The sequence below is a fragment of the Saccoglossus kowalevskii genome, chromosome 6 (genome assembly GCF_978046115.1).
Source record: "Saccoglossus kowalevskii chromosome 6, keSacKowa6.1, whole genome shotgun sequence".
Lineage (NCBI taxonomy): Eukaryota > Metazoa > Hemichordata > Enteropneusta > Harrimaniidae > Saccoglossus > Saccoglossus kowalevskii.
In genome coordinates, this window is record NC_140646.1 from 12,129,478 (window position 1) to 12,157,111 (window position 27,634).

The 27,634-nt window shown below is 39.4% G+C and overlaps 1 protein-coding gene across 2 annotated transcripts; it reads right to left on the minus strand.

Annotated features, from left to right (window-relative positions):
* On the minus strand, positions 1–26,263 carry LOC100374615 (solute carrier family 28 member 3-like). 2 transcript variants are annotated; one of them, XM_006814042.3, is made up of 13 exons: positions 26,151–26,263; positions 25,890–25,972; positions 19,585–19,670; positions 18,082–18,237; positions 17,506–17,789; positions 17,025–17,166; positions 16,328–16,519; positions 7,500–7,661; positions 6,965–7,218; positions 6,360–6,528; positions 5,485–5,661; positions 4,684–4,864; positions 1–3,327 (listed from the first exon to the last, which is right to left on the minus strand). In XM_006814042.3, the coding sequence occupies exons 1-13, from the start codon at positions 26,216–26,218 to the stop codon at positions 3,224–3,226; spliced, it is 2,058 nt and encodes a 685-aa protein (XP_006814105.2). In that variant the 5' UTR covers positions 26,219–26,263; the 3' UTR covers positions 1–3,223. The 2 variants fall into 2 exon arrangements, with proteins under 2 accessions (XP_006814105.2, XP_085356179.1); XM_085500053.1 differs by lacking the exon at positions 7,500–7,661.
* Between the last annotated feature and the right edge of the window lie 1,371 nt (positions 26,264–27,634).

Here is a 27,634-nt window from a genome sequence, read left to right on the forward strand (position 1 = left end):
TTGTTTAAATCATCAGTAGTCGATAAGCCTTTATTATTATTGTTATGTACTATGATCTATAAACTAAATGTACAGACAAAACACGAGTTGCCGATTCGCCGACGCTATTCTGGGTCAGAGGTCGCGGGAGCTCACCGAAGCCTGGAGGACACTGAAAACCACACGAAAAGTAGTATTGTTCCTGTTCTTGTTTTGTCTTAGCAGTTAAACGTGCTTTTTACGGTTCAAAACATATCATGGTAAATAATGTATAAATCAATTGTCCAAACAATGCGAAAGTTGTGATCATGATTTTCTGTCCCAGGGAAACAGCTGTTAGTCTGGAAGCTAAGGCCAAGAATTTGGAGTATAGCTGCACCCCAAGTCAAACATTGTGGAAACAGACTTTTCTTATGCAAAATGTTATGACTTTTTCAAAAATGTCTATTTCCAGGACGGAAAATGCCCTGAAAGGTGTGAAAATTGACATATTGCTATGGCAACCTGAAAATATCATGAAATCATCAAAAAGATCTATATTTTCAATACATATGAAGATACAGATGTAAAGCTAGTACCAACATGTAGATCGTGGATTGGCCCAATTATTTATGATATCATATATGCTAATTACCTCCTAATTTGCATATTCATAAATTACCAACAAAGCTGGTTTTTTCGAAGAAAATTGTATATATTGCGTGATTGTTTTTTTTTTTCAATTTTTGAAAATGTCAGATAATTTTGCATAAGAGAAGACTGTTTCCACAATGTTTGACGTGGGGTCCAGCTAAAATAGGGCAAATAAGGCAACTCTTTTCTCCATCAATTGACAAAAAAAATGGCTGTAAAATGTTTTTACTGAGAATTTTTCAGAAGATTTGCAATATTAACAGATAGAAACAAAGTCTATAATAGCAAAAATAACACCTGGACACACCTAAATGTGTGACAATTCATAACGTTAAAATTAGTTGAACTATGTTAGTCGCTAGCACACCTGGCAACAAGATTGTGACAATTCCAATGTGCTATTGTATACAGTACTTCTAGTCATGGTCTGATTATGTGAGTTATAATAGTAGGGGGCCTATCTGCCATCATAAAATAAATAGACACAGAAATCTACAATGGGTTTATACTGCAGAACAAGGGTATTCATATGCATAATTGTCAAAACGTTTTGTTTTTTTGTTCATACATACGAGCGTTGTTCTGTTTTCACCTGTTATTATTGAGGAGTAGGAATGCGTGAAGCCGAAAACTAATCGTGCTTATGCAGTTATTTGGTTTATGAAACAAAGTCACGGCAACATTTGCGAAATATCATGCTAAGGAATGTACTAACATTTCCAAACAAAATATGTCTACTTTTATTAGAGAGGTACAAGTAAACTGTCAGTATGTGATATATTGGATGGTATACATGTACAAGAATTTCACATAATCCTCACATATTGATATCCAATATATGTCACAATAGTGTTGAAACCTCAATAAATTTGAACATACCATTTTAAAGTACACTTTAATAAGCTGTAGCAGTGTTATCTCTCACTTTCATCAGTGGCCAACAATAATCAGTCCAGATCTTAGTGAAACATTTTGCTTGTTTTTTTTAACAAAATTGACATAATTTAAATAAATAACTCAAAATTGGTTTATATTGAAAAGAATATGTCAGAAATGGACATGGATCATGGATTATGTACTCTATATCAGTATGATGTAATACATTTGGCAATGTCATGAAAAGAATGTCATACCATTTCTGGCAATTAAGGTTGCAAAGACTTGAAAAGCGTTTTCAACTCTTTTTTTTTATGTGTTTTTTCCTAAGATTTTGTGGATATGTTTGCATGTTTTGTGAGCAGAACAATTTGACATTCCTGATTTTAGTGTAACACATCTATAATAGTTTCGCAATTGAATTTTTGAAGTGTTAAAATAATAGTGATCCTGGGTGTGAATTCTTTATATAGCCTTGGCAAACTCGCTTTAATTAATTCCAGGGATGACAAGTACATTCTCAATCCCAATGTCATAGACCACTATTCTTGGTGTATAAGAATAATGTTAACTATTGCCAACAAAACTTCTTTCACATTCCAAAGTTGTATTATGTGACATTCCATCGGCCAGATAGATAATTACCATGGTGATGGCTCTCAGCTGTGGGTACACATAAGGACTAATTATGATGTTACGTGTGAAATGAACACTGATTAATAGTTATTATACAACATAGTTGTATTTCAATTTGTTTGGCAGTTAGCCACATTCTCAATCATTGGAGCCAAGGGAAAGTGCATTGTATTGCTTTGATCATGCTGTTATGTTTTCATTGGGGGTAAGGTGATAAGGAGTTTAATTTGACATGTGACGGACTGCAAACCATTTAATTTATAACCGTTTAGTGTAGTGTATTGTATTCCATGAGGACACAATTTTGCAAAAGTTGTTACAGCTGCCTTAAGGACCCAAGTAATTGGTTACTACATCAAAATGTCATATTTTTTGAGAGTGAATGTTTGCCATACAGATTGTTGTATGAATGGGGTTTGGTGACTTGAATGGTGGGTATGCAATGCATAGAGAACATTATCCCACACAATTCGATATATAGGTAACATTCTTGTACAATGTATGTTCACAGTACTTCATTATTACTGGTATTGATTTATATATATGTATATCGTCACTTCATTTACATAAATATTTATACGATTTGGAGTCATTATGGTGCTTTATTACAACTCATTGTTGAATGGTCTTTCTACTCTTATTGAGTCAATATTCCAAACCACTGTGTTACCTATGTTATTTTGAATGTTGTTGCTCTAGTAGGTCGAGGCCAAACTTAAAATTCACCATACTCATTACGTGTGTAATATTTGAAATTTGAAGGTTTTTTTCTCTTTCTTTCGGAAAGTAAATGTATCATTTGTCATTGTTGTATGTTTTTCTTTGCTGGCTTTAATGAATCGTATTGAATAATAGAGCCATGGTGTTCTATTAATTTCAAGAATATGAACTCTGTTTTGTGTACCAGTTACATAAATACATATAAAATTTCAATAACCCAATACAAAACATACTATGAAGGACACAATATGTGGGATATCATTCCAGGACAAACGAGGTGGTTCCTACAAGGCAGTATTAAGGTGCGGAATAGTGCTCGCAGAAATATCGTTGTTCCAGTCGTAATATTCCAGCTGTCTGTGGCAGCATACAGTGAATTTTACATGACGGTTGTAAGGATCTGGTTGTCCGTCACAGCGGTAGCATTGAAAGTGATATTTGCTATCACTGGAATAATTGCCATGTTCTCTTGATAAAGAATGCCTACAATTGAAAATATAAGTAAATTGTTATAAACAGATTACAAAGTCGAATGTATTAGGTATGCACCTATGGGGATTGAGGTTTTCAAAGGGATACTGAGAGGTTGTGGGGGTGTTACCTGACATTAGTACAAGTGGATACCTGAAGTTCAAACAAGTAACTGAAAAGAATATAATACATTTAGTTTGCTTATGAGCAGTAGGTGAGTTCAGGACTCAATTGAAGCTTGAAATGGTAATATGTTCGTCCTTTCGACATCATTTCTCGGACATGGCTGAACCAATTTTGTTCAAAGTTGTTACAGAGATATTAATGACAATTGACCATTTCTAGCCGTTTCTCTGATCGCATGTAACCATTTCACATGATACTGTGTTGCATGCTCTTTATAGTTATTTTAAGGTTTTGATGTCATTTTCGTCAAATAAACTAAAATCGCGACATTTTGACATGTCCGCAGCTGTTTCGCGGGCACGCTGTTATTGAAATTTGAAACAAACAACTCGCATCCCACATTACAGACGTACATCAGTTTGTTTTGAGACTTGATTCTACATTGGATGACTAGTAGTCATTGTGGTTTTATTTTCACGTGTTCTGGCCTATTTATCTCATGTAGTTTGATTAATTTTGTATCAAATAGGCACAACACAATATGAACACAACAAATATTCAGAAATTGTTTCTCGGGTGTGCCTGGTCCTGTTTTCAGCACTACTAAACCAGGCTAACACAATATGTGACGTATTTGATGACCACCAGACCAACATGGACAGACTTCACAGATGGGCCCACGGCAAGCGGGTGCCAATGTCCAATTGAGATGTATTGAATTTATATTCCATGTTCAACTTGGGTTAATTTTGTGTGTGTTAACCGATCATGTGGTGACCATCACGGCATGTTTAGAGACGATTTCTTCGACTGAATAAATTTAGAATGTGAAAATTGATAGTGTATTAAATTGATAACTGAACAATATATAGTCTGAATTTTTTTTACCAATGTTAAAAAAATAGCTAGAATTTTGATCATATTTTTTCATCTGAACAGGAAAAAAACTTTTACGCATCATTGGTTTTAAAATGGTTAACTGCACAAACACATCATTTTTAAGTTGCAATGTGATTTTGTGAATGTATGAATACCGTTCGTATCGTCGATATAGTTTCGATATGTCTATTGATTACAACCCTCTACGTCATTATGATGCCACAGAGCGCCCTCTCATCGCAAAAAGGAAGAACATGTTTTTTTTCTAAAACTAGAGAATCCAATATTTACACATGTTACTAAGTACCAACATTAATTCATCAATATGTATTTCTGTTTTCTGACTACGACTTCTTTCCTCACCTGCTATACAAGCTGTCATAAAGTTGGCACAATTCCCGGCAATCATAGCTCTAACAACGATTGCATTGATATCCCTCTTGCGTTCAGGACAAAGTCCGACGAGCGTCCCCAACGTCATACCAATACCAGCCAAATGAGAAAACCCACATAGAGCATATGTAGCGATGAGTTCAGAACGAGGCTATAAAGACAGAGTGTATAATACATGTAATTGTTGATATAATTTGTTGTGCATATATTGACCAATAATGAAGGAAATAAACACCAGTTACACATACGTAACACGTGTTTGATCTTGATGATTATATCAGGGAACAGATTATATGTCAGAGGACAGTGCAATATTTAAAGTTTGCATTTACGCGTCATCACATGAAAAAGTACAAAAAATTATGGCTTTTCAACTTGGAAGAAGGTATGTTGCATTTTTTGTTTGATTTGTTTTCCTTAGGCAATTTTGCGCCATTGCCTAATAAATTGGCGTCGGTGAATCGTGACTGACCAGATCTCTGCGCAGGTGCATTCATGTCCTAAACCAGTGCATATATGAGGTAAGCATTTACTTGGAAATGGGATGTTTCAGAAAATCTATTGGAAGTGGGCATAATAACTAATTTAAAAAAATAACTGGATCCAGGCCCTAATCTCGGTGAAAACAGACATACAACAGGCCCGGTATCCACGACGCTGTCAGAAAGATGTGTATTTTCATTCAAACGTGCAAATGTACATAGCGCCACCCCACGACGACGGAAAGGTAGTAGTTTTGAAGAGTGTGGTGGTGTCCGTTTTACAACTTACCGATATTGTTGGAGTCAGACCAAGTTCACGGTTCGCTACTATGACAGCAAGTTTATCATATGAAACTAATACACTGGTGACAATCTTCATGCCAATGAGTTCAGCTACGATAGCACAGTCTTCCCAGTCAACTCCCATTAGAAACGCTACCGGCATAAACACCCACGAGCAAATCACCTAGAATACACATGCAAGTTAGGTTAAATTCTGTACTACGTACTACAAATGTGTTCAAGAAGACGTTTGTTTTATGGAAATTCAATATACTATTAATAAAAATTTCACATTACAGGCAAATTCAAATGAGAGTGTTTCATTGGCTATCGAATGTCTTCAGTGGCTCCATTTTCCTATGATTCTCACTCTTTTAACCACTAAACAATCGCTTGTGCAATTATATTAGGTATAATCGTTACTATAGAGTATGTGGAACTTTAAGATTGTAAAATATATTGAAATTCTAGTCACTCAAAGCCTCACTAAAGGTCACACTAATGTCTCATAAACTAATTTGAGTATTTGTGAATTATGGGAGCCTTGCAATCATTTGCTTATAATCATATTTCTACACTCATATTTTACATCTGCTTTGGCTGAATGAGGTGGATGTAAATTATTTGTCTGATATGGTATCTCCATAATCTTTCCTGTTTTCTCGCGTCTCCATCACCTATACACATTTATATGTGATAATGTGTGATTAACACAATTCATTACTACTAGTCTGTATAAGAAACAGCAACTTATAAAACAAACACTAGTATGAGTTTGCACAAACAAAGGCGTCATCTCAATAACGAGTTTTATTTTGTAGAATGCCACGGCATGGGAAAGCCAACAGCATGTTTGTAACGGTAGTAAATTTGACAACTAACCTCAAAGCTTAGCTCTGGATAACCCACCATTCCACCTGCCCACGACAAAAAAGCGTTAAAAAATGCGAGTATTGCCAGAAACACTATGAAATTAGAAGCAACGCTGACACATAGCGGAACAGCGGCCAACCCACCACTTGAAATAGCGTCCAGCACATTCTGATGTTTTCTGTGAACAAATACAATCTTAAGAGTTACATATTAAATATATAGTATGTAGAACAACATTTAATTAATTGATAATGCACAGTAATTCGAGTGTCGGGTGTCGTAGTTTGTATACAGTTTATTTCACCAAAACTGTAATGCATTATTTTAATGTGTTCTTATTCGATAAAGATTAAGACCAATCTGTATACAAAAAAGATAAGTCATTTGCGCTCATATTTATTTATTTGTAGCTTCGTTTATGGCTGATAAGTATAAGTCATAACAGCACTTTCTTAAGACATGTAATTAAAATCATGTTTTCATATGGTTAGCAGCACGGATGACACCAAAACCGTGTCGGGGAAATATGTGTGAACGGATAATTCAGCGTTGGCCCATGATTATGATACAATTGCTACAATTGTAAAAAAATTCCCAGCTGCGAAGTCACTTACGGTATACTTATTTGAATCGATTTTTTGTCTGATGGTGATTTCTCTGTTTCCGGGTAAAACAGCTTAGATATAGCTAAAGATGCAGGTGCTGACATAGCTGAGGCGGTGATTAGGTACGAAGGACTGAGACCAAATGCAATAGCAGCACCCATGACGCTTCCAGCTATAGTCGCATAGCCTCCAGTCGCCACAGCATGAAGTTCAGATAGTGTCATTTTCTTTATGTACGGTGCTACCATGAGAGGTGCCTCTGCCTACAATAATAATTTTCGTAATAATTACATAATATTCTCGTCGACACACATTCTAAAGCAAGTATGTTGAGGCGAGATATGAATTATTTGTCTATCGAAATTGTGCAAGCAAATACTAATTTTGTTTTGGGAGAGGTTTAAAGAATGCCGTTGACTTCATTGTATTTCATTGAAAATCCAACAACCTATGATAAATATGACCTCTCCTGAAAAGTATAGTGCATCCCTAAGATACGTCATCAGTGGCTATAACGTGTATATATGTGCATTTGGATACTAACTATACTAAGAAAGACGTTCCCGGCTGAGTTCATAGATTCTGTTGCTGATGATCCCATGGTGAACTGTAAGAACCACGCCAGTTTGCCGATAACCACCTGCATCACGCCCACGTGGTATAACAATGCAACTATAGAACCTAGGAAAAGCATGATAGGTAATACCTAGAACAAAAAAAATGAATGTGACAACGCAATATGTAGACTTCTACCGAATTCGTTTAAATTTAGGCAAAGGGTTCTCCGAACCCGCATATTCACATAGTTCATACCCACCATAGACTCTGGTCAGTCATAATGACTATTTTGAACTGTGGGCAGAGTCAGATACCGATAGGTGGCGGGTTTTCCGAGCAAACAGAAAAATGATGAAAGTCTTTTTTTAGGCCGGGATGAAACACTCAACACATTAGACCCAAAAAGGGTGGTGTGTTACCTTGCCTGTGCTGTCCCCGGAGCGATTCTGTCATTGACAGAGAGATAGAATCTAGGTCAGGAGAAGCCCCATGACCCCAAGATTCTTTTCGCTTACGTCACAAACCATGTGCTGGATATTCACTCTGATTCCTTTTTCTCCGCATCGAGGACTTAGACCAATGCTACGGAAGGAGTGGGGTGGTTGGGGGGCGGAGTCTATTGGGTATGAACTATGTGAATAGGCGGGTTTGGAGAACCCTCTGCCTAAATTCACTGCGTTCAATTACCCGCCATAGACTTCGGTCAGTCAAAATGACTATTTTTAACTGTAGGCAGAGTCATATACCGATAGGTGGCGGGTTTTCCGAGCAAACAGAAAAATTATGAAAGTCTTTTTACAGTCCGGGATGAAACACTCAACACCTTAGACCCAAAAAGGGTTGTGTGTTACCTTGCCTGTGCTGTCCCGGAGCTAGAAGCCAAAGGGCTGCTAGGGTGACAGGGTTTGATGTGCCCGAGAAAGCTAGACCCCAACCCAATTCCAGGGGTAGTATGCTTTCAAAGTAAAGACCGAAACAGTTCTGCATGAGGGCGTACGCCGGAGAGCGGGACCTGGGGGTTTCCTGGGAGTGCTGCAGGGAGAAATATGTTCGCAAAAATGCCGAGACTGACTTATCACCTATGCACAGGGAGCCTTGTGGCTGTTTGGGCTGGGTCAGCAAACCAAGTCTGACCCGCTATGATGGGACCCAACCTAAAGAGACCCTTCTCAATAGATTGGGTGACTCTTAGGTAGTAGTTGATAACAATGTTCTGCGTTCTCAAGAAACCTGCCTTCAGTGTGTGCTCGGGGGGCCGCCTGATGCTAGCACTAGCAAGTTAGCAATCGCACAGACCTCATGCGCTTGTACTTTGTGTCTCTGCAAGCTCTGTGTTGAGGTAATTAAAGTATTATAAGACCTTTAATGCAGTTGCAGTGATCCACCTGGCGATGGAAGTAGGGGAGGCCAGCCATGTGACATGTGCTTGGAACTCCATTATGAATCCCTAGTACAGTTTTGTAGCAACTCAGTGCTAGAATCGGGCAGAGAAGCAATTCCTTCTGACCCTCCGGGCTAACAAAATTTGACAGCCGGGGGATGGCGATATTATCCTTGGATTTTCCTCTTGGCGAGAAACCTGATTCGTGTCTTTAGCACAACTTGATTGTCCATAAAGGTGGTACATCGTCCGAGAAGGACAATGCGCCCATTTCTTGCAATGCCAACCTGAGACGAGGGTCAGTAGGAAGATTATTTTCCACGTCAAAAATTTGAGTGGTTCTGATCAGAGAGACTCAAAGTGCAGTCCATTTAAAGCAAACAACACAATCAACAAATCCTAGTTGGGCGGTTCCTTTGTACGGGGTCTCGGGCTCTGATTATAGAAAGAAGTAAATAGTCTCCTAATAATAGGACAATCGGCTAGTCTTGTTCCTAAAGCATTCTCAATGGTGGGGGACAAGGCCGACCTGTAGCCAACAATCGTTGCGTAGGACAAACCCACTTCGTCAAACAGGTGGATGAAGGAGTCTGCTACCTGGCCAATGGATGGATGGTATGGATCAATCTCCCTTCCGCTACACCAATCAGTGTATGCTCGCGACCTAGAAATGTAGGCAGCCTTGGTGGAATCCCTGTTTGCCCTGGCCAGGACATTGGCAGCCCGCTCAGATAAACCTTTTGTATGTGCAGGTTTACTGAGAGCCTCTATGCGTGTAAGTGATACCCGCTGGACTCGTTGGTAGTGTGCCATCCAGTTAGGACAGCAGGTCTGGTAAGTCCGGAAGCACTACTAGTGTTTCGACTAGCATTTCCAACAGAAGTAGAAAACTAGGCCTTGGTTCTACAGTGCCCGGTGAACTAGAGGGAAGGGGGGAAATGCGTACACAACTAAGTGGGTCCACAGGGTTAGCAAAGCGACCCTGGCCCAAGCTCCTGGAGTCTGCAGGAGTGTTATGTACATCTGGAGCTTGGCATTCCGGTCTATCTTTGGACTATCCCACAGCCGAACCAGTGTGGAAGCTACCCACTGGGGTATCAACCACTCCGTGTTCTGGAGACGTAGCCGCCCTGGCAGGGCGTCTGCCAGACTTTTCCTCACCGCTGGAAGGTAGTGTGTGATTAGCTCCACATTGTATTTCAGGCACTAAAGGAGAATTTGCTCCGCTAGGACTAACAACGATGAGGAACGCCCCCTCCTTCTTGAAGGAGACCACTGCTGTGTTGCGTGTGCGGAGCAGGACTCTGTGGTCTCGAACTACGGGTAGAAAGTGTGGTAGTGCTAAGTATACTGCTTTCAGTTTGAGCTGGTTGATAAGGTGGTCCGAAACTAATGCGAGGGCCATATCCTTGGGCTTGTTCGTCCAATAGATGCGCTCCCCAACCTTGGAGGGAGGCATATGTTACCAGAGTCATACCTGTGGCGAGTTGGTCCAAGGGGGCCCCCTTTCTGGGGTTGGCCAGTGACAACCATGAGGGCAGGGCTTCCTTCACTTGGTTCAAGAACAAAACCCGCCTATCTAATTCCCATAGGAGAGCTCGGCGTTGTAACAACAAGTGTTATCCTGGGCAGCTGTGTGGTACGGTCTGGGGAACCACCCTTCGAACTGAGGTCATCATTCCAATGATCCGCATTAGTTCTCGGAGGGACAGTGAGGGAATGCTGACTGGGCGTATGGCAAGGCTGCTTAGCGCTAAGCAACATGCTTGAAATAGCTATACCAAGCTTACCTCTGTGTCAAACTCCATGCCCAGGAACACCAACTGTGCATTGGGCTGAGGTGGGACTTGTCGATTTACTAAAGAGCCCACCTGGTGAAGTAAATAGTGTTAGCCTGACGTGTTAACCCCTTGTCTGGGTTGTGTAGTAACCAGTCGTCTAGGTACGGATTGAGGTGTACCGACATTTGGTGAAGGAGCAGCACTACCTGTTTCATCATTCTGGTGAACACGTACGGCACTGTGCATAACCCGAACGGGGGTCACCCGAAAATCGAATACTTGAACCAGCTGGGCAATTCAAAGGGGATGGCAACTCTCTGGGTGCATCAGTATGTGCAGGTAGGCCCCGCTCAAGTCTAGTTTGGATAGCCAGTCGAAACGGTGGATGGAGAGAAAAACACTGAATGGCATCTCCATGCAGAACCACTCGAGGAGCACATACCGATTCAGTCTGTCTAGGTCCATAATTGGGCGTCCGCCACCTGTACATTTGGTACTACAAACACATTTGTGTAGAAGCCTGGACTTAAGGTAGCGAGAAGGGAAATTTTCACTTTTTTCTTGATTTTTCAAAAATTGATAAAACGGTTACTTTAGACCTTGATACATCATCCCAGGTTTACAAAAGATCGAAATTGCGAAATAACGTTGCTCAAATTAGTGTTTTAAAACACTAGCAGAAAAGACTACAACTGGCGTTTCGTGGATATTTGCATAATGTTCATCTTTGAAAGGGTTTAAATGATAACATGTTATCTGTATACTCTGTTGTTGACGATTCTGATATAACGGGTGATAAGCTTCCAGTTGCAAACAATGCGTGTTTATCTAACGTCCATTGTCAGCATTATTGTCAGTCGAGACTTCGTTGGAGAAACATGGTCATACAGTACTCATTTCGCCGAACCTTCCGCTTTTTCATCGACCGCTTATCGCTTAATTTCCGACCACGCGGTCTTGTCCGACCGGAAACCGACCGCATTTTAATCGCGTTTTTTTTTGCTCGCTCGCTCATTGAAAACATTGACCGCTCGCCCAAACACTGAAAACTGGCACATGGGTGGTCGAAATGGTGGTTTTGATAGTAAAGTGTGAACATACAACTAGTATTAACTATTATTACATTCTGAACGACACTTCAAATCTAATAATTGTATTACACTTGTATCGTGAAAGCAACTGAACTGGGACCTCTTGTTACGTTTTTTTGGTGCTTGTTCTAGATGTAATATTTTTTTTTATTTTAATGAGACAGTTACGTGAAAAAAGCCTAGGTAACTCCTTTTGACAGAGCAGAGAAACGAGGAAATGTTAGTGATTAATTCCAAAAATAACGATACCGAATCCACATCGGTCCTCGTCTGGTAAAATTTGACATTCAATTTTTAAAATTAAGTCACGATCATTGAATGAGCTCGGTCTATACCGTATACGTACCGCAAAAGTGTTCCTACAGAAAATGGGCGATTGGATTGTACGACGACCCTTCAATTAGCGTCAAATATGCTTTGTTACAACATCATTGATTGGCTGAGAGTCAACTGATCGGAGCACGACCTGGGTCACAGAACCATATTTGTCCGTATTATCAGCAGGACTTGGCAAAATAACCACACCCACATTTCCAATCTTCTTTAGCGCGGAAGTTGCCAACAAATGTAAAAAAAAATTGTGAATTTCATGGATTCGAATAAAATAAAGCAAGCGCTTGATAAGGATGATTATTAATATTTTCCCCGATGCTCTTAGAATTTTTATTTTTTTTATTTCAAGGTAAGAAATGGCTAGTTGAAGTTGCATCGTCTTCAATGCGGTTGTTTCACCGCGAACAACTCTAGCTCTGTTTGGGGCATGGTTTAGTTTTGCGATGTAAAATAAAATATATATTAAAATAATAATACTTGATTAATTATTTGGGGTTTCAGCCCACAAATTACGGACATGATCTCCATGAATTACGGTCAGTGTTTGTCTTCTCTCGGCTGATTGTCACGGTGTTGATCGACGCCCTTCCTAAACTCAGTATGGAGAAACCAACGGGGATCGACATTCCAAACAAACAATCGAAATTATCAAGGAAAGACGAGATTTTTCTAGATATTGACAAACATATGTATAATTAACAAATACACAAAGAGGTGTAATATTAGGTTTTATTTTAGGCTTAGAAATATTTTCTTTCACTCAGCCCATGCATGTAACTGCCATTTAGCTTTACGGTCCTTCAGCATCGGGGGAAAACAACAATAATAAAATTATACAAAACACATTGCGAAGACTCAACAATCAGGAAAGAAACCCCAGACAACCCTGTCGTACTTGTGTTGAAATACATTTTGTATTTCACGTCAGAATATTGTTTAAAATAAAATATTCAGTCCAAGCCAAATCGAGGTCAATGGGTCAGGTTGCGTGCATATAATTATATATAGTTAAAACAAAAAGTATTTGAACTTTTGTCAGCTGTTCAACATCTATAAAAACCAGAAATACAATTATAAGACAATGTGAACCTCGGAAATTATTCTGTTAGTCCGAATTTTAAATGCGCGCGAGCGAGCAGGTGGGCGTTGATATTTCGGGGTCTGCGCGGTCGAAAATAAAGCGGAAATTTTCCGGTCGAATTCAACAAACGGTCGCAAAAGCGAGAGAAAAAGGTGATTGGAAAGCGGAAGCGGGCGGGAGGTTGTGCGAAAGGAGTACTGTAACTTTGCACAACTTTCTTTTAAATCGTTTTATTTTCCAAGTCAATATTCTATTTTACTAATACATTTTTTTTTCTAACGCAATGGCGAAGAAAAGAAAGAAAGCGTTGACAGACGAGGCAAAGAAAAATCTGACACTCAGTGTCGCACTCTGACACAGCAATTTTTTTTCAAACATCGGCCATTTTGTTTCACCATGAAAACCGTTTTATTAGATGTCTTATCAGAGACACTTGAAGGATTAGCTTGTTTGTAAACTGTCAGCGTGTACAGTGGGACAGTAATGTTTGTCAGAGGATTATCCCTCGTTGTTCGTTTGCATAACAATGGAAAACCCGAACGTTCCCGTCTGGAGTACGGACTCAAATGCCAGCAGTTTTCTTCATTTTTCACGCTCGAGCTTGAAATTATTCATTATCTGACACTCCTTATGAGTCCTATGATATCAGTGGTTAATATGTTTGGCCATTTTTAGTGTATATTTATAATAATGCAGCAAATCTACAGTGTTTTATTAACCAAAACTGTTTTTCGCGTTTTTCTCGAGTTGAAGTTTTGATCGAGTACGACTCATTGGGACCGCCGCCAAATCAAGTGCGTTCGGACTAGGACATTCAAACTCGCAGTTATCGTTCAAAAGATAATGATGGTGCGCAATATGTCTGGGTTAATAAAGAAAATGCTTTGTCACAGAATAATAGTCTGTTAAAGGTGTCAAGTATGAAATAATTTGGGGACAAAAAAACAAACCTGCATAGAAATCGGAATAATAGGTATTTTGATTATCGGAGACGCATTTCAATGGACTTGATTACGGACAATGCATGACGTAAATTTCACCAGGAAATTCCGCAGTGTTCTCTCGCAATCGCGGACTTAGTCATTTTTACAAGGTTCGCCATTTTTAATGTCACGTGATAATTATGTAAATAATGTCTGTCCAGTTTGTGCGAACTTGCACCTCTATACTTAGTCTTTTGATATATATAACCTAAATTACTGTTCTGAACGAGACAACAGACAGAGAATGTTTTATTTAAAAACGTCACAAAACCTTCTCGCTACCTTAATGCTGACTGATCTACCCTGTGTATGGCGCCCTTTTCCAGAAAACTGCTACTTCCTGCCTGATTGCTTCCGCCTTGCTGGAGTCCCCTGGCAGTGGAGACACTGACGGGGGAGAGGAAGGTTTCAGCAGTATCCCATAACAGAATGTCACCACCTAGAAAGGTCCAGGGATTGGTCACCTGCTGTCTTCAAACTGGACTAGACTGGTGCAATCTGTGTACGACAGGGATATGTGGCCATGGGTTCAGCACATGCGAGGGGCGGGTGTTCTCTTCTCACATGAGGTGAGTTTACCCAAGGCCTGTGGAAGTCACTAAGTTTTGACCTGGCCTGCCCCCCCCCCCTTCGCAGAGGTAAGCGTCAAACATGCTTCCCCCACTGCTGGGGTGGACGACTGCCCAAGGAGGGTGAGCCACCACCTGGCTCCTTCCTCCCTGGGGGTGCGCCGCTACTTTTCCCTCCCGTGGAAGGGTATAAGTGCTTGCCTCCTGGCTGACTCTGGCTAGCAGACAATGCCCTAGGGCATTGGGTTTTTGTGATTGGGGTGCCTTTCGCTTACCCCTGGCAGGGCCAACTGGCTGTTGGATCTGAACCGTCTGGTTCATTGCACTCCGAACCTCCGAGACTGTACCCACCATTTCCCGTCATGCCAGGGACGCAATTTGCCCCAACAGTCCTTCGACCAAAGCCTTCATCTGGGAGGCAAACCCAGCGCCCTGCGAGGAAGGATCCACAAAGGGAGCCGCAACGGGAGGGAAGACCTCCAGGGGCACAGCCTCGTTGTAGCCAGTAAGTAAAATCGGGTAAACCACCGTCTGAAAACACAGACTGTGAGGATGCCCTCTGATCAGAGGGGAGGGGACCAAAAAGTACTGGTAGCCGAGCGTGAGGACTATCCACTCATGCCAAACACGCAACTCACTTTAACCGATTTTTCTGGGCGTGCAACCTTGCTGTGAAAATATGAGCGACACAGTAAGTCTCAGCGATTTTGATGGCTCTAAAAAAACTCTCAGAGCTCAGAACTCCAGCGAAAACACACGCCTTCAAGGCAAAACCCCCGAACCCGCAGGCAGCAAAAGCAAAAAGCATATCGGATGCGGGTTATATGTTGGTAAATTCTGAATATAACCACTGCTCAGTCGACTCGAAAACCGAGAAGACAAAAAAAATGGCAGCGAGCTTCTGGTGCTGCATACATCTATCCATTTCTAAATACGTAGATCAAGCACAAAATGAAGACGAAATGCATGTGGAAAGCGAATTACAGTTGGAAAAAGTGACGTAACGAAATCAACAAATGATTAAGCTACGACGCCGGGTTTTATCTCTTTGTTGTGAAAAATGCTACACACAAAGGGGAAAACGACACGAGGGGAAAAATTACAAGGAAAATCTACCTGCTACAATGTCGGATGCCGCTCCACCGGCAACAACCCAAGCTAGAAACTCGGACAGGAAAAAGCAAGCGATCCGGGCAGAGCGCTGGACTTCATCCCCGCTCGATGCGAAGAAAAAGTGAATATTCAGCCGTAATGGCGCCGCCATATGGGCTCGGTCACGTTATTTGCAGAATCGCTGATTAATGCCTAATGTTCAAAATACCGGAGTCTATGGTGGGTAATTGAACGTAGTGAATGGTGTTTCTTTGAATTATTTGTTCAACTGTGGTTTGTTGTACCTCTTTTCGAGGCGGTGCTTATTTAAATATTCTGATGTTACAAACCTATTTTAGTGATGTTAACTTGGTTGACCAGGGAAATACACAAGTCACATATTCACCCTTAACGATATATTATCGTAGCCGTCACAAAATACAAAAAAAAAGTACAAATGGAGTTGTCAAGTCCGAGAAAGTCAACCTAATACCACCACTGACCTTGAAGGCGAATCTGTGAAGATAATACTGCGGCCCGAATACGAACGTTACACCGGCGTCTGTGTAATCAAGGAATACACGAACTTCTTCTCCGAGGAAATTAAAAGCGTCAAATCCCCACTGAGTGCGTAAGATGATTATAGCCAGACAAAACTGGATCACCAGCCCCCATATGACTGGCCGCCACCGAATCTACAATTAACATATATGATGTGGTCAATGTCATAATTTGCTGAATGATATAAACAAACAATATGCCTAATCTAGCTATAAAGCATTGCTGTGACGTCAAGATGACGTATATGACAATATCGTTTAAAGTGACAGCTATGTCGTTATGTACAATATAATACATTCTTCAACTGAGTACACTTTTCCTTGGAGTTGGTTTACACACCATCGCTAGTTAAACCCACAAATCAACATGAACAATAGCAATTGAACTCACTGTTTGAGATATCAGAAACGGGTGAACAAGTTAACAGTTGATATGTGATCTGTTACTCAAAAGCACAGGTAGTTGTAGTATTATGCTTAGTAACTTTTAGAGATTGTCTGTCTTACCCCCCTCCCAATCAATATACTGAAAATATCAAAATTATAATTACCCGAAATATCAAAATTTTATTCCAATGAAAATTACATATGATGATTTTATAGTGTTCCGTTCACATGTAAAAGGGGATGATATATTTACCTTAGAGGGATGCTTGGAGAATATGAAACAGAATAAAATGATGGTAACAAGTCCGACTAGTGACAGCATATTTGTTGGATTCCTCGACGTGTCTACTGCAATCCAAATTATAAGTAGCACCAACACAACAATACCGCTTAACCTACGAATGAGAACAGAAAACTGATTTGTTTCCAGCCATTACTTTCTAAGACGATTCGTCCCGGTGTTATCGGTAAGATATCACAAGGATATATGGTCGGTGGTGTGTCACCGTTCGTAATAACCCAAAGGTAACCACGGAAACCCTTTTTTCCTATTTCTGCTAAAATATTATAAATATGAAAGAAAAATTACCAAATATTAAGAAAAATAGAATATGACGGTTATTTAACATTATCGTATTAACAAATTTTTCAAGAGTACACACCCCCCATCCGTCACTAGTTTGAGTCAACCGACAGAGGACGCACGTGACGCATTGTAGGTAAAAGCTACTCACCATCTCACTATGTTGTAATGTTGTATGATGAACCGTCTGATTGGCTTTATACATACACGGTACACTTTGTCACCAAAATGGTCTCTGATAAGAGCGTACATAACACAAAATATAACGCAGCTTGTTAACACGATCAGCGATATGGCATTGTTTACATCATATTTCAAGGCAACCACGAAATAAGCCACGAACATTGCAAAGAGGAGAACCTTTGTAGATAACCACAGATAGCGTTTGTATTTTGTGAACCACTTGTGTAGTGTGTTCTGGATCCTTTCAATTCCCTGAGAAAAAGGTGAAAAAGCAATGTTCAGGAATTTACACGCCATAACTGCTCTATATGTCAACCGATTTAATCCATGGTTGACAACTTTAATTTGCGTATGTGTATTTGTTATAATGTTTAAGTGACCCTGTTTGATATCGTATCTTTAAAAAATGGTTTGTTGTTGTTACATACAAACTTTTTCGAAGAACGATACAACTTAATAAAATCATAAAAAATATGAGTATCCGTAAATAGAGGAATTAAAGAAGGATGCAATGTATGCCCATGGATTTTATTTGATTACGCACCCTGGTACAACAGTTTTCTGCTGGCCCATCGTCAAGCATTTCTTCAAGCTCGATTTCCATTTTTTCCATAGCGTTATCTCCAGTGTTGTTGAGGTGTACCTCGGTTATACGACCTTCTTCCATACCACGAATGTCTTCACAAGTTTGGATGACATCCTGAAATCAAACAATATATTCGATAACAACATATTGCAAAATAAAATCATATCAAGGGCGTGCGAGAGAGAACTGACTAATATAATAATAACAGCAACGAAGGAAGGTGTGGCGTAAAAATTGCGTAGAAAACAACTTTAAAAACTATGCTGGAGATAGGTTGTTTGTATTCATCCTTTACTGGTAGACTGAATTTAAACTCTCAAAACATTATTTTGTTGGTGCATGGCCACAGAACATAAACGCTGCCGTGCTTTCTTTACCGTCATTTACGTCACAAAAACACTACGTCACTAGATGGTGCCATCTTTATCAGGGTATATCAGGGTATTATTGTGATAATCGGTGCATGGGGTACTCCGATAGTTGAAGTATACATATATGCACCGCTGTCTTGACCCCCAGCTTAACGTTTAATTCTATTATTTTAACCCAATATAAATTAGCTCATTTTTCTGGCGAAAATGCACTTTGTAGCTAAAACAAAAGCGCTCAAAGTCGATCTTTTGCGGTTTAGTATTCAACTGGCTGCATAGCACGTCCACCCAAACTATAATGTTTCCTATATGTAAGTGAATACAATGTAAGCGTCTCTGTATCTAGCCTGGCGAAGTGAGTTGCGATCTCCGCGTTGTCTGATGCCGTTCGGTCAGCGGGGACCTCCTTACCCCTACATGTCAAGCTACTCTGTATGCCATGTAAGCTCCTTCTGTACTCTGTACTTGAAATATATGTATTATTTATAGTCTAGCCATGTGCATTTACCTTTTCTATACTGAACTAATGACTCGAACTGCCTGACAAGTGTATTATGGGATAGTTGTGTTAGATTGTGAGAGCAGATGCGGGCAATCGGGCAAGAAAAAAAATGCCTGCTGGCCAGCCATATCTTATACAATCTAAGCAAATAATCCACTTGCATGTTTGTGAAAAAAATATACTGCCTCTCTACCAAATCTGAATAAAACTGTTGATCGTTTTCAGACACAATGATGGCAGCCAGCCAATTTGGAATAAATCCAAAAAACAGACGTGCCTCAGTACACCAACAGGTGTTACCAATATTCGGAAGTTTGAACAGGATCTGCGAGCACAAGCTGAAAATACTGTTCTGCATGTATAAAATGTTGGTTCAAATATGACCGGCAGTCGGGCATTTTGTGTCTGAACAGAAAACATCTAAGGTCTAAGACTAAGTATAACATCATCTATCAACCATGTACTCAATCAATCCACGAACATCTGAGATAATGCGATGGACGGACGGATGAAATCCACAAGCTCCCATACTGTGCTGAAAAACGCACCAGTGTACATATTCACGTAATTCACGTAATTCATACTTACTTGATCGATTTGTATATTCGCATTCCCCTCTTTCTGTGGCAAAACGTTATAACTTCCACTTTTCTTATTCATTTCCATGTTAACAACTGAAAATTCGAAATAAAAACAAATATAGACGAAAGTAATTTACATTGATGGCGCTAATACGCGAATTTGTCTGTAATCAAGACTTCAAACAGGCTGGCGTCATTTTACGTGTATCGCCTCGCCCCTTCCCCTTCCATCAAATCCAGTGCACCGTACTCCAGTCTGAATGATTGGTCTTGATTGTCAGAGTTTGCAATAAATGGTATGTGTACATACAATAATTCAATATAGTGATTCGTTCTATTGCAGGAAAGAAATTGATTAGGGTTGAGTTTTGTTGAGAGGGCCAAGTCCGAAATAACCAGTGGTGTCCCATTGTGTTCCCACTCAACATCTACTTTACGACTTCACTGTTATTAAATAATTCCACCCTCTGCAACAAGCTGCAACGCGGTCGCTGATTGATCACTCGCGGTGTATAAGCCCTTTAATTATATAGCCGCCGATAATTGTTAATTCTGTCAAAGATGGAGTTATGTCACGGCTCCCTAAAACGTTGCCATGACCAACCACAGAGAGGAATAGATAATGTTTTTTTTTCTTCAGATTATCGCCTGTTAACGCTAACCAATCTTTTTTTTCTCTACTGACTTTCTGACTGGAATAATCGCATCAACTGGGGAGTTAGTGAGTTGGAATTTTAACGTGCAATGAGTGTTTACACACACACGTGGTGTTTAATTGCCGCTTCTGTTTGTTTCACAGATTATAATTTGCATATCAATAAGTCCGACATGAGATCACGCTACCACAGAAATTCTGGCGTTTCCATTGCCGATTTTACCGAATTATAGTCAAACCATTCTTGATTTCTGATTTGTTTCCAATAGCTACATACATGTAAATACCCCTAAGATGTTTTTATAGATTTTTTTTAAAAATGTTTTTAACAAATCATAAAGTATGTTTAATGTTGTCGGATTAACACCAAATTTTCACAGCATTCAGCTGACATTGAGAAGAAATTAAATATGTCCAGACAAACTATTTCATGGATTGTTTTTCAAAATCTGATATTTTAGTTGAGGCAATGCTTTTAAAACTTATTCTTGAATTCAGCAGGTTAATTTTTACAATGCAGCGCATGGATACAAATGCTGAGACTCATTCTGAACTACTGAACGGCTTTTTCGCACAGACTTAACTGCTTAACATACTTATTTTCGGAAAAAAAGGTAATATTTTATATCTGAGCGTGTCAGACGTGACATGAAAAACACATTTTTAAAAAGCTTGAACCCTGGCGATTCTGAAAATATATACTTTGCTACGTTTTTTGTAGCCATATATACTATTGTTCACGTTACGGGATCTCGGCACGTGCCAACATTGTTAATCATTCATCCTTGGAGATAGATTACAGCAGTTGCGTTCAGGTTAGTAGGGATCTATTTGTGACCTACTCGACTCGTGTTAATATCACGCCCTCAATATTCGGTCTGTTATTTGACCCAAACATGGAAAATTATACGCACATGATGCTATATTGATTGGCAAAGAAGATTTTAAAAAAAAATATTGTTCATATCGATGCAGAATTGCATTGCAAAACAAAAACGTTTGGCATTAATTTTATTCATTACTATACCATCCAGCCATATCTAGCTGCACTGCCCTCCATCGTCATGTCATACAACATGTATAATGAATCAGTATATGTTCTCTTAAATTCACCACCGAGGGCGTGTTTTTCGGTTCGTGCTGAGCGTTCAGGTAGCAAATCTCGACATGTGCCTAGTTTTAGTCCCAAGTATCTATCGGGACCCTGATCGAGATTTGTTCGGCACAATTGTGCAAATGGTGTTGTCGCTACCGTTAAAAGTTTACTGTTTCGTATATGTTTCCCTAATGTTTCGTATATGTTTGCATATCTGATTTCGTATATGTTTGCATATCTGATTGACCCAATTACGTTCGTACACGAGAGGAAACATTGGTCAGAACGGGTTGAGGAACGCCCAAACTTGCTAAAGGCTACGGTATACTATAAATACGCTTCTAAATCATAGGAAATATTTCCTTGAAAGTCACGCTGTAGTAAACAGCTCCAGCCAAGCTCATTTAAAGGCGTGTTTTCTCGAACTTCACAGGTCGATTATGTCATGCCAAAAGGGATGTATGTGATTATGAATATCACAGCAGTGATTATATATAATATTTATGATAAAGACTAGTTTACAAGTTCAGATAAACGTCAAACACAAGAACTGAAAAAAGGGACGCGCTACTAAGCTTGAATAATTAATTGCTGTCAATCAATGTCATGTGACATTGGGCCGCTGAAACAGGTTGCGTCATCAAATCTCCAAACACATTTATTTTCTAATTATCACATAGCGGATTCAATGAAAATTGTGTTCGCAAATTTAAAAAGTCGCCACAGAGAGTATGGGACCAGAAATACCCCTAGTAGTGTTTTAATGTAATGAATATTGTGTTTAGTCACAGTCCCTTTGGTGGCACTCTGCGTGACAATTCGAGTCAAATTCTTATGAACAATTATGGCGACAATCGATAACGCCCACCAGTTTGACTACGATGCTGAAACTGCTATATCCTTCAAATCAGATGACGTAAAACTAAATAGAAGAGCATAATACAGACGAAAAATTGTTTTGAATATTCTGTGAACGAAACGATCGCTCGAAAAAAATGCAACGAATTTCCTGTACATTGTGTATAAAGAAAATTTACACACTGCTACAGGAAGTAGGACATACACGGGCTAAAAACTTCAAAAAGTGTCATTTCGAACCTCAAAATTCAGTGTCTGGTACAACGCGGTGCGGTCTATGTCAAGCCCCATTACAAAAAACATTAAACGAGCTTTATTTTGGAGTAAAAAAACAGTGCTAGCAATATTTTGAAACATTACAATATTGCCGATTCAAAAATACAACAGAAAATGCGCTAAAATACAAAAAAATTACATGAACTTAAGAAGAAATTCTCCGATTTTCAAAATTCCAACTTTCCCGTTTTCACAAACACGATTCTTGTAAGTATAAAAGGTGTGCATGCTTTATGATGCCCTTTTGCGTTTATTGCAATGCTGTAAAACAAGACCTTGGAGTGTGTACTGCACGCAGCAACGCTTGAGAGTAGATGGCGCGTCGGCGACGATCCTGGGGTGAAAGGACGATAAGACAAAAGGTATTTTGGGATTAAACTTGACTAAAACAGAAGAATTTTAGGGAGATTGTTTTGGCTGTTACTCCTTCACTTTTTCACCTCCGTGAGTAGTCTGAGCCCTGAAGCATCGTTGCAATTTTTCAAAACTAATCGAATTTCTGGGAGCGTCTATTGTAGACCTGATTGCTCTGTGACTGCTCGAGCCTTGGGTTTACGTTGTCGACTGCTTGGTTATTTCATGGCCTTAACTAAATTAACTGTCCCCGTCTGCATTTGGGGGGTCTTGCACTCTTTCGCCATCTTGTGTAATCCATAAAGTTGGTATGTGCATGGAACTATAAACCCGGGTTTATAGTTCCATGGTATGTGTTACCAGTAGCTATCTGGCACACAATGAGTGTTTACAAACACTTGAGTGGTTGGTCTCCGCCCCTGTCTGTTTCACAGATTTTCATTTGCATATGAATGTGTCAAACACAAGGTCACACAGCCACTAAAAAAATCATTGATTTTGGTGTTCTCATCTTCCGATTTTATCGAATTATCTCATTCCTTATTGTTTTGGTTTCCAATAGCCTTACACATTTGGATGCCCCTACACATGTTAAAACAGACCTTGATGGGAAAACAAATCGCTTGTGTCGGTAAACAAGCTTGAAAATCTTTGCTGTGACTTCATCGACGTTTTCTAGGAGTTTATGTTTTTCAAAATACAAGGTCTTTAACAAAAAAATGTATACTTTTTGTCGGATTAACACCAAATTTTCACAGCTTTAAAGCGCGGTGGTCGTCGCGCATCGCGTGGTCGATTTTCATGTAAATAAACAATGTATTTTACACGCGTTGTATGCGTCGGTAGAGTCCTGTATCGAACAGGACGGGACACGACGACTGCCGCCCTTTAAGGTGACAATGAGAGGAACATGAATGTGTCCAGCCAAACTATTTCGTGTGTTATTTACAAACATGTTGTGGTTTGACTTGGAGCTGTCAGCAATGCCACTTTAACTGAAATTAAAATTCAGTACACTACTTTTTAAAACGCGTTGCTTGAATAAAACTAACAAGACACATTCAATTTAGCAGACTGTTGAACAACTAGGAAAAGTGAAAAAATACTTATTATCACCAGCATAAATTATTTTCTTTTATAGAAAAAGTAATTGTTTACCTTTGATTAATTAACGCGCCGTAGTCTTGCGATTCCAAAAAATATATACTTTCCTGGGTCTTTTTGTAGTCATTTTGCAAATAATAGTCTCGCTACCCTGAGCGATTTTTTTTACCAATACAAATGTATCTGACAAAATATAAGAGCTAGATACACAAACTTTGAACTTGTCCAAATATTTATAATAAATCAGAATAAATGGAAAAATTGAATAAATCTGTTTTGACTTATTGCACTAACAAGCCATAGTTAACATGCCCGACTACAGACGCCGCGAACTATTTCACAGTTTTTTTTTTTTTTTGTAGTTTTTGAGACTACTTGATCTTGCTTTATATGGGCTCAGACCAAGTCTGGGGGATAAGTAAACAGCGAGCCAGAACAGGAAGTCGCACACCGGCGCACCGTACTGAGGTCAGCAATTCATTTGCAAATACCATATACAGTAACTTTCGGCGTTTTTAATCTATTCCCTATACTAGTATTTTAAAATCGTTTTTAGTCCCCGTTCGGACGCAGTCCGAAAACGGGGATTTATGTTTTGACCTCCGTGCGTCTGTGCGTGCGTGCGTCTGTGCGTGCGTCCGGACCTGTATTTTAGAAATGCCTGGACCAATCACAATCAAACTTCACACATACATCACACATGATATTATACATATGCACGTCAATTTGTTTCACGATCTGATGGCGGCCATTTTTGTGCTAAAAATCATCAAAATCAAGCATTTCCCAGCTGTTTATAGATGGATTTTGTTCAAACCTTGTATATACGTTGGACCTTGATGCACAACATGTTGTTTTACGATCTGATTTAAGATGGCCGAATGGCGTCCATTTTTGTGCTGAAAAATCCTAAAAATCCAGCATTTCTCGGCTGTTTACAGATGGATTTTGTTAAAACTTTGTATATACATTAGACATTATGGGCCCTTTATGCAAATAATTTTGTTTTTCAGATAAGATTCAAAATGGCCGGCTGGAGGCCATTTTGTTTTAATGAATGTGGTTCTAGAGCCATGTCTCTTAAATGCTTTGACTGATTATGTTCAAATTTTATATATTCGTTATAAATCATGTTATATATATATACATGTATTCAAAATGGTTGATTTTGAATGCTGTTCCAGAGCAATATCTCTCAATATTTTTATGGACAAGTACTTGTTTGACAATCAGATACAAATGTCAATCATTTTAATGTTAAAAAAATCATATTTCTGACATGGTTATATTCCAGCTATATTACTATAAACAAAACTATATATCTTAAATTTGATAACTAACGGGGACTGTGCCATGCATGGCTTGTTTTTTTTAGTTTGTTCCAACATTGACAAAGCTCCGAAATGTTAACACTATCTAGCCAAGACTGTCTGGCAAGAAAGGGGGAAAAATAACTCCGATATGAAGATCTGTTTTGCATTCGGCAATTATCTATGGTTTAAAAGATGACAGCGAAATGCCTACGGCATTGTTATTCCACGCATGTTCATTTTAATGATGGGGTCATGACATACTGTCTAGGGTCAGGGCATTTATATAGTAGTGTTCATACCTAATTAGTTATTCATCAGTAAGAAAAACATCTTCTCAGTTACACCATAGACACGTATAGTAAAATGCGACGATAGGTTCGCTAATATCGTGCTTGAACTTGCTTTGATTGGCGTAACAATCCTATGACACCACGACGCTAAACATATGTTTATCTCCCTGTTATAATAGCATATCTAATGAGACAAAGGTACACGTGTTGTGACCTTAAATAGGTCCCAGATATAAGTACAACTGCGGCTATGTTTTCTCTTTGACCCTGGTTTCACTGGTACTTAGAGGCAGTAAAACCACGACTGTCTGTGGTTGAAATCAAAAACTTATCTTAATCTGAAACTTACGTAAAAACACGACGTACCTGTTTTTGTTGAATAGCCGACAATCACTCGCAGCTCACCGGAACACTTGCAGTATAGCAAGTCGTTACTTAGTTGTAAGTAGCTGTTGTTGGAAAAACAAAGTGTTCATAATCAACTGAGATCGTGTATATAGATTGACGAGTTTGGATACGCCGACCACGACGTTATTGGCGTTAAAGCCGCGGACAATGTATCAGACGCGATCTCTGAATCAAAATGTTTTCTGACTATTATGTTCATTCACAGTATCCACCATTTACCTTTTCGACCACGAATCACACAGACTACTACGACAACGAAACAATGCAGCCCGTTCAATGCTCTTCATTCACTCACCGCTGAACAAAACTGTTTATTTGCGGGGTGACCTCAGGCTTTTAAATGTCATATATACATATTCATGAGTTCAGGAAACACTGGACTATGTTCATGCACATTGCCTCTATCTCCGGTCTTGAAACGACTAGCGTTCTTCTGTCTCGAACCGCGTTGCGGGTAAACAAACCGTTCAAACCCGGACCGAAGGAGTCAGGAAGTCAGACAGATTGCAAGACCGTCAGAATATTCATTAAAATCGGCAAATTTAAAGATCCGATTCACTTGCACTGGGCAAGTGTGAATTGGAGGTGTGGCTATGCTAATGAATGTTGTTAATAACTTGCATAGCCTATATTTACAGAAACCTGTAGTTTATTTACAAGCTGATAACACTAAGCTCCGTAAACATCGATGCGTGTAACGGTCCAGTCAGGCTTGCCTCTATAGAGCATAGACCTGGGCTACTTAGGCATCCCGTTACGACAAAACTAATAACGCAGTTAAAGGGGAACCGCTCAATCCCATGGATTGCACCAAAGAATCATGGGACACTATTGTTTATGTTGTTTACAATGTTTATCTATCTTTTGTTATCCATTTTTATTTTAACCCAAAGGGTAAATTTGTTGTGAGATTAGGCTTAACTTGAAGGTGCTCTTTAATAAGGGACGTGCTACGATGTGATGTGGCATTGACTAACTATATACTTCAAGTTTCTGGGACGAGCCATTTAGGACTATGTACATACACCATAACACAAAACCGGAACAGAAAATATTGAGGCACCCCGTTAACGGCGAGACATTTATACCGACGAGGACACGTGAACCTCAGTAAATATAAACCTAGCAGTAGTGTTCGTCACTACGATAGACAAACGCATCAGAGTAAATCTCCGATGTGATGACAATATTTTCGTTATTTCCACGTTTTACAAACTCACCCGTAGATGTGCGACGTGTCGGAATTATTTGTTCTGTTTTACTATAAATAAGCGAAATATCTCTCAAAATTTGTGACATGATAGTGAAATGGTGCTGTTACTAATCTATGTGAAAAACTACTTCCAGACTGGGCATCTAACATCACTTTGAAAATAACAGGAAGTGTTCGTTATTCCCGCTAAACGGGTCTAAACTAGTCTTCCTTTACAATCAATGAAATTATTGAAATAACAAGTGTGTGAGTTCAATACTAGATTAAACACGTCACACACATTACGGCCACCAGTAGAACTTCATGCACCCTACCCCATGGGCATTGTCCGTTTTTCTCCAACACCAGACAGGAAATTGTACCCGTGGTATCACACGTACAACGGGAATGAGTGGATATATTGCCACACCATAGATGGCGAACAATGCAAGATGTGAATATTTCGGTAAGTGTCATACTTTAATTTCGGTTCTTTACGTGTTTCAGTCAA

Excerpts from the sequence above, each read along its gene's own strand:
- LOC100374615 (XM_006814042.3), bottom strand. The coding sequence starts at position 26,218 with ATGAAGAGCATTGAACGGGCTGCATTGTTTCGTTGTCGTAGTAGTCTG. Across the intron at positions 25,973-26,150 it reads TGTGATTCGTGGTCGAAAAG|CTACTTACAACTAAGTAACG; the intron begins GTAAATGGTGGA and ends TTCCAACAACAG. Across the intron at positions 5,662-6,359 it reads ATCCAGAGCTAAGCTTTGAG|GTGATTTGCTCGTGGGTGTT; the intron begins GTTAGTTGTCAA and ends TGTGTATTCTAG.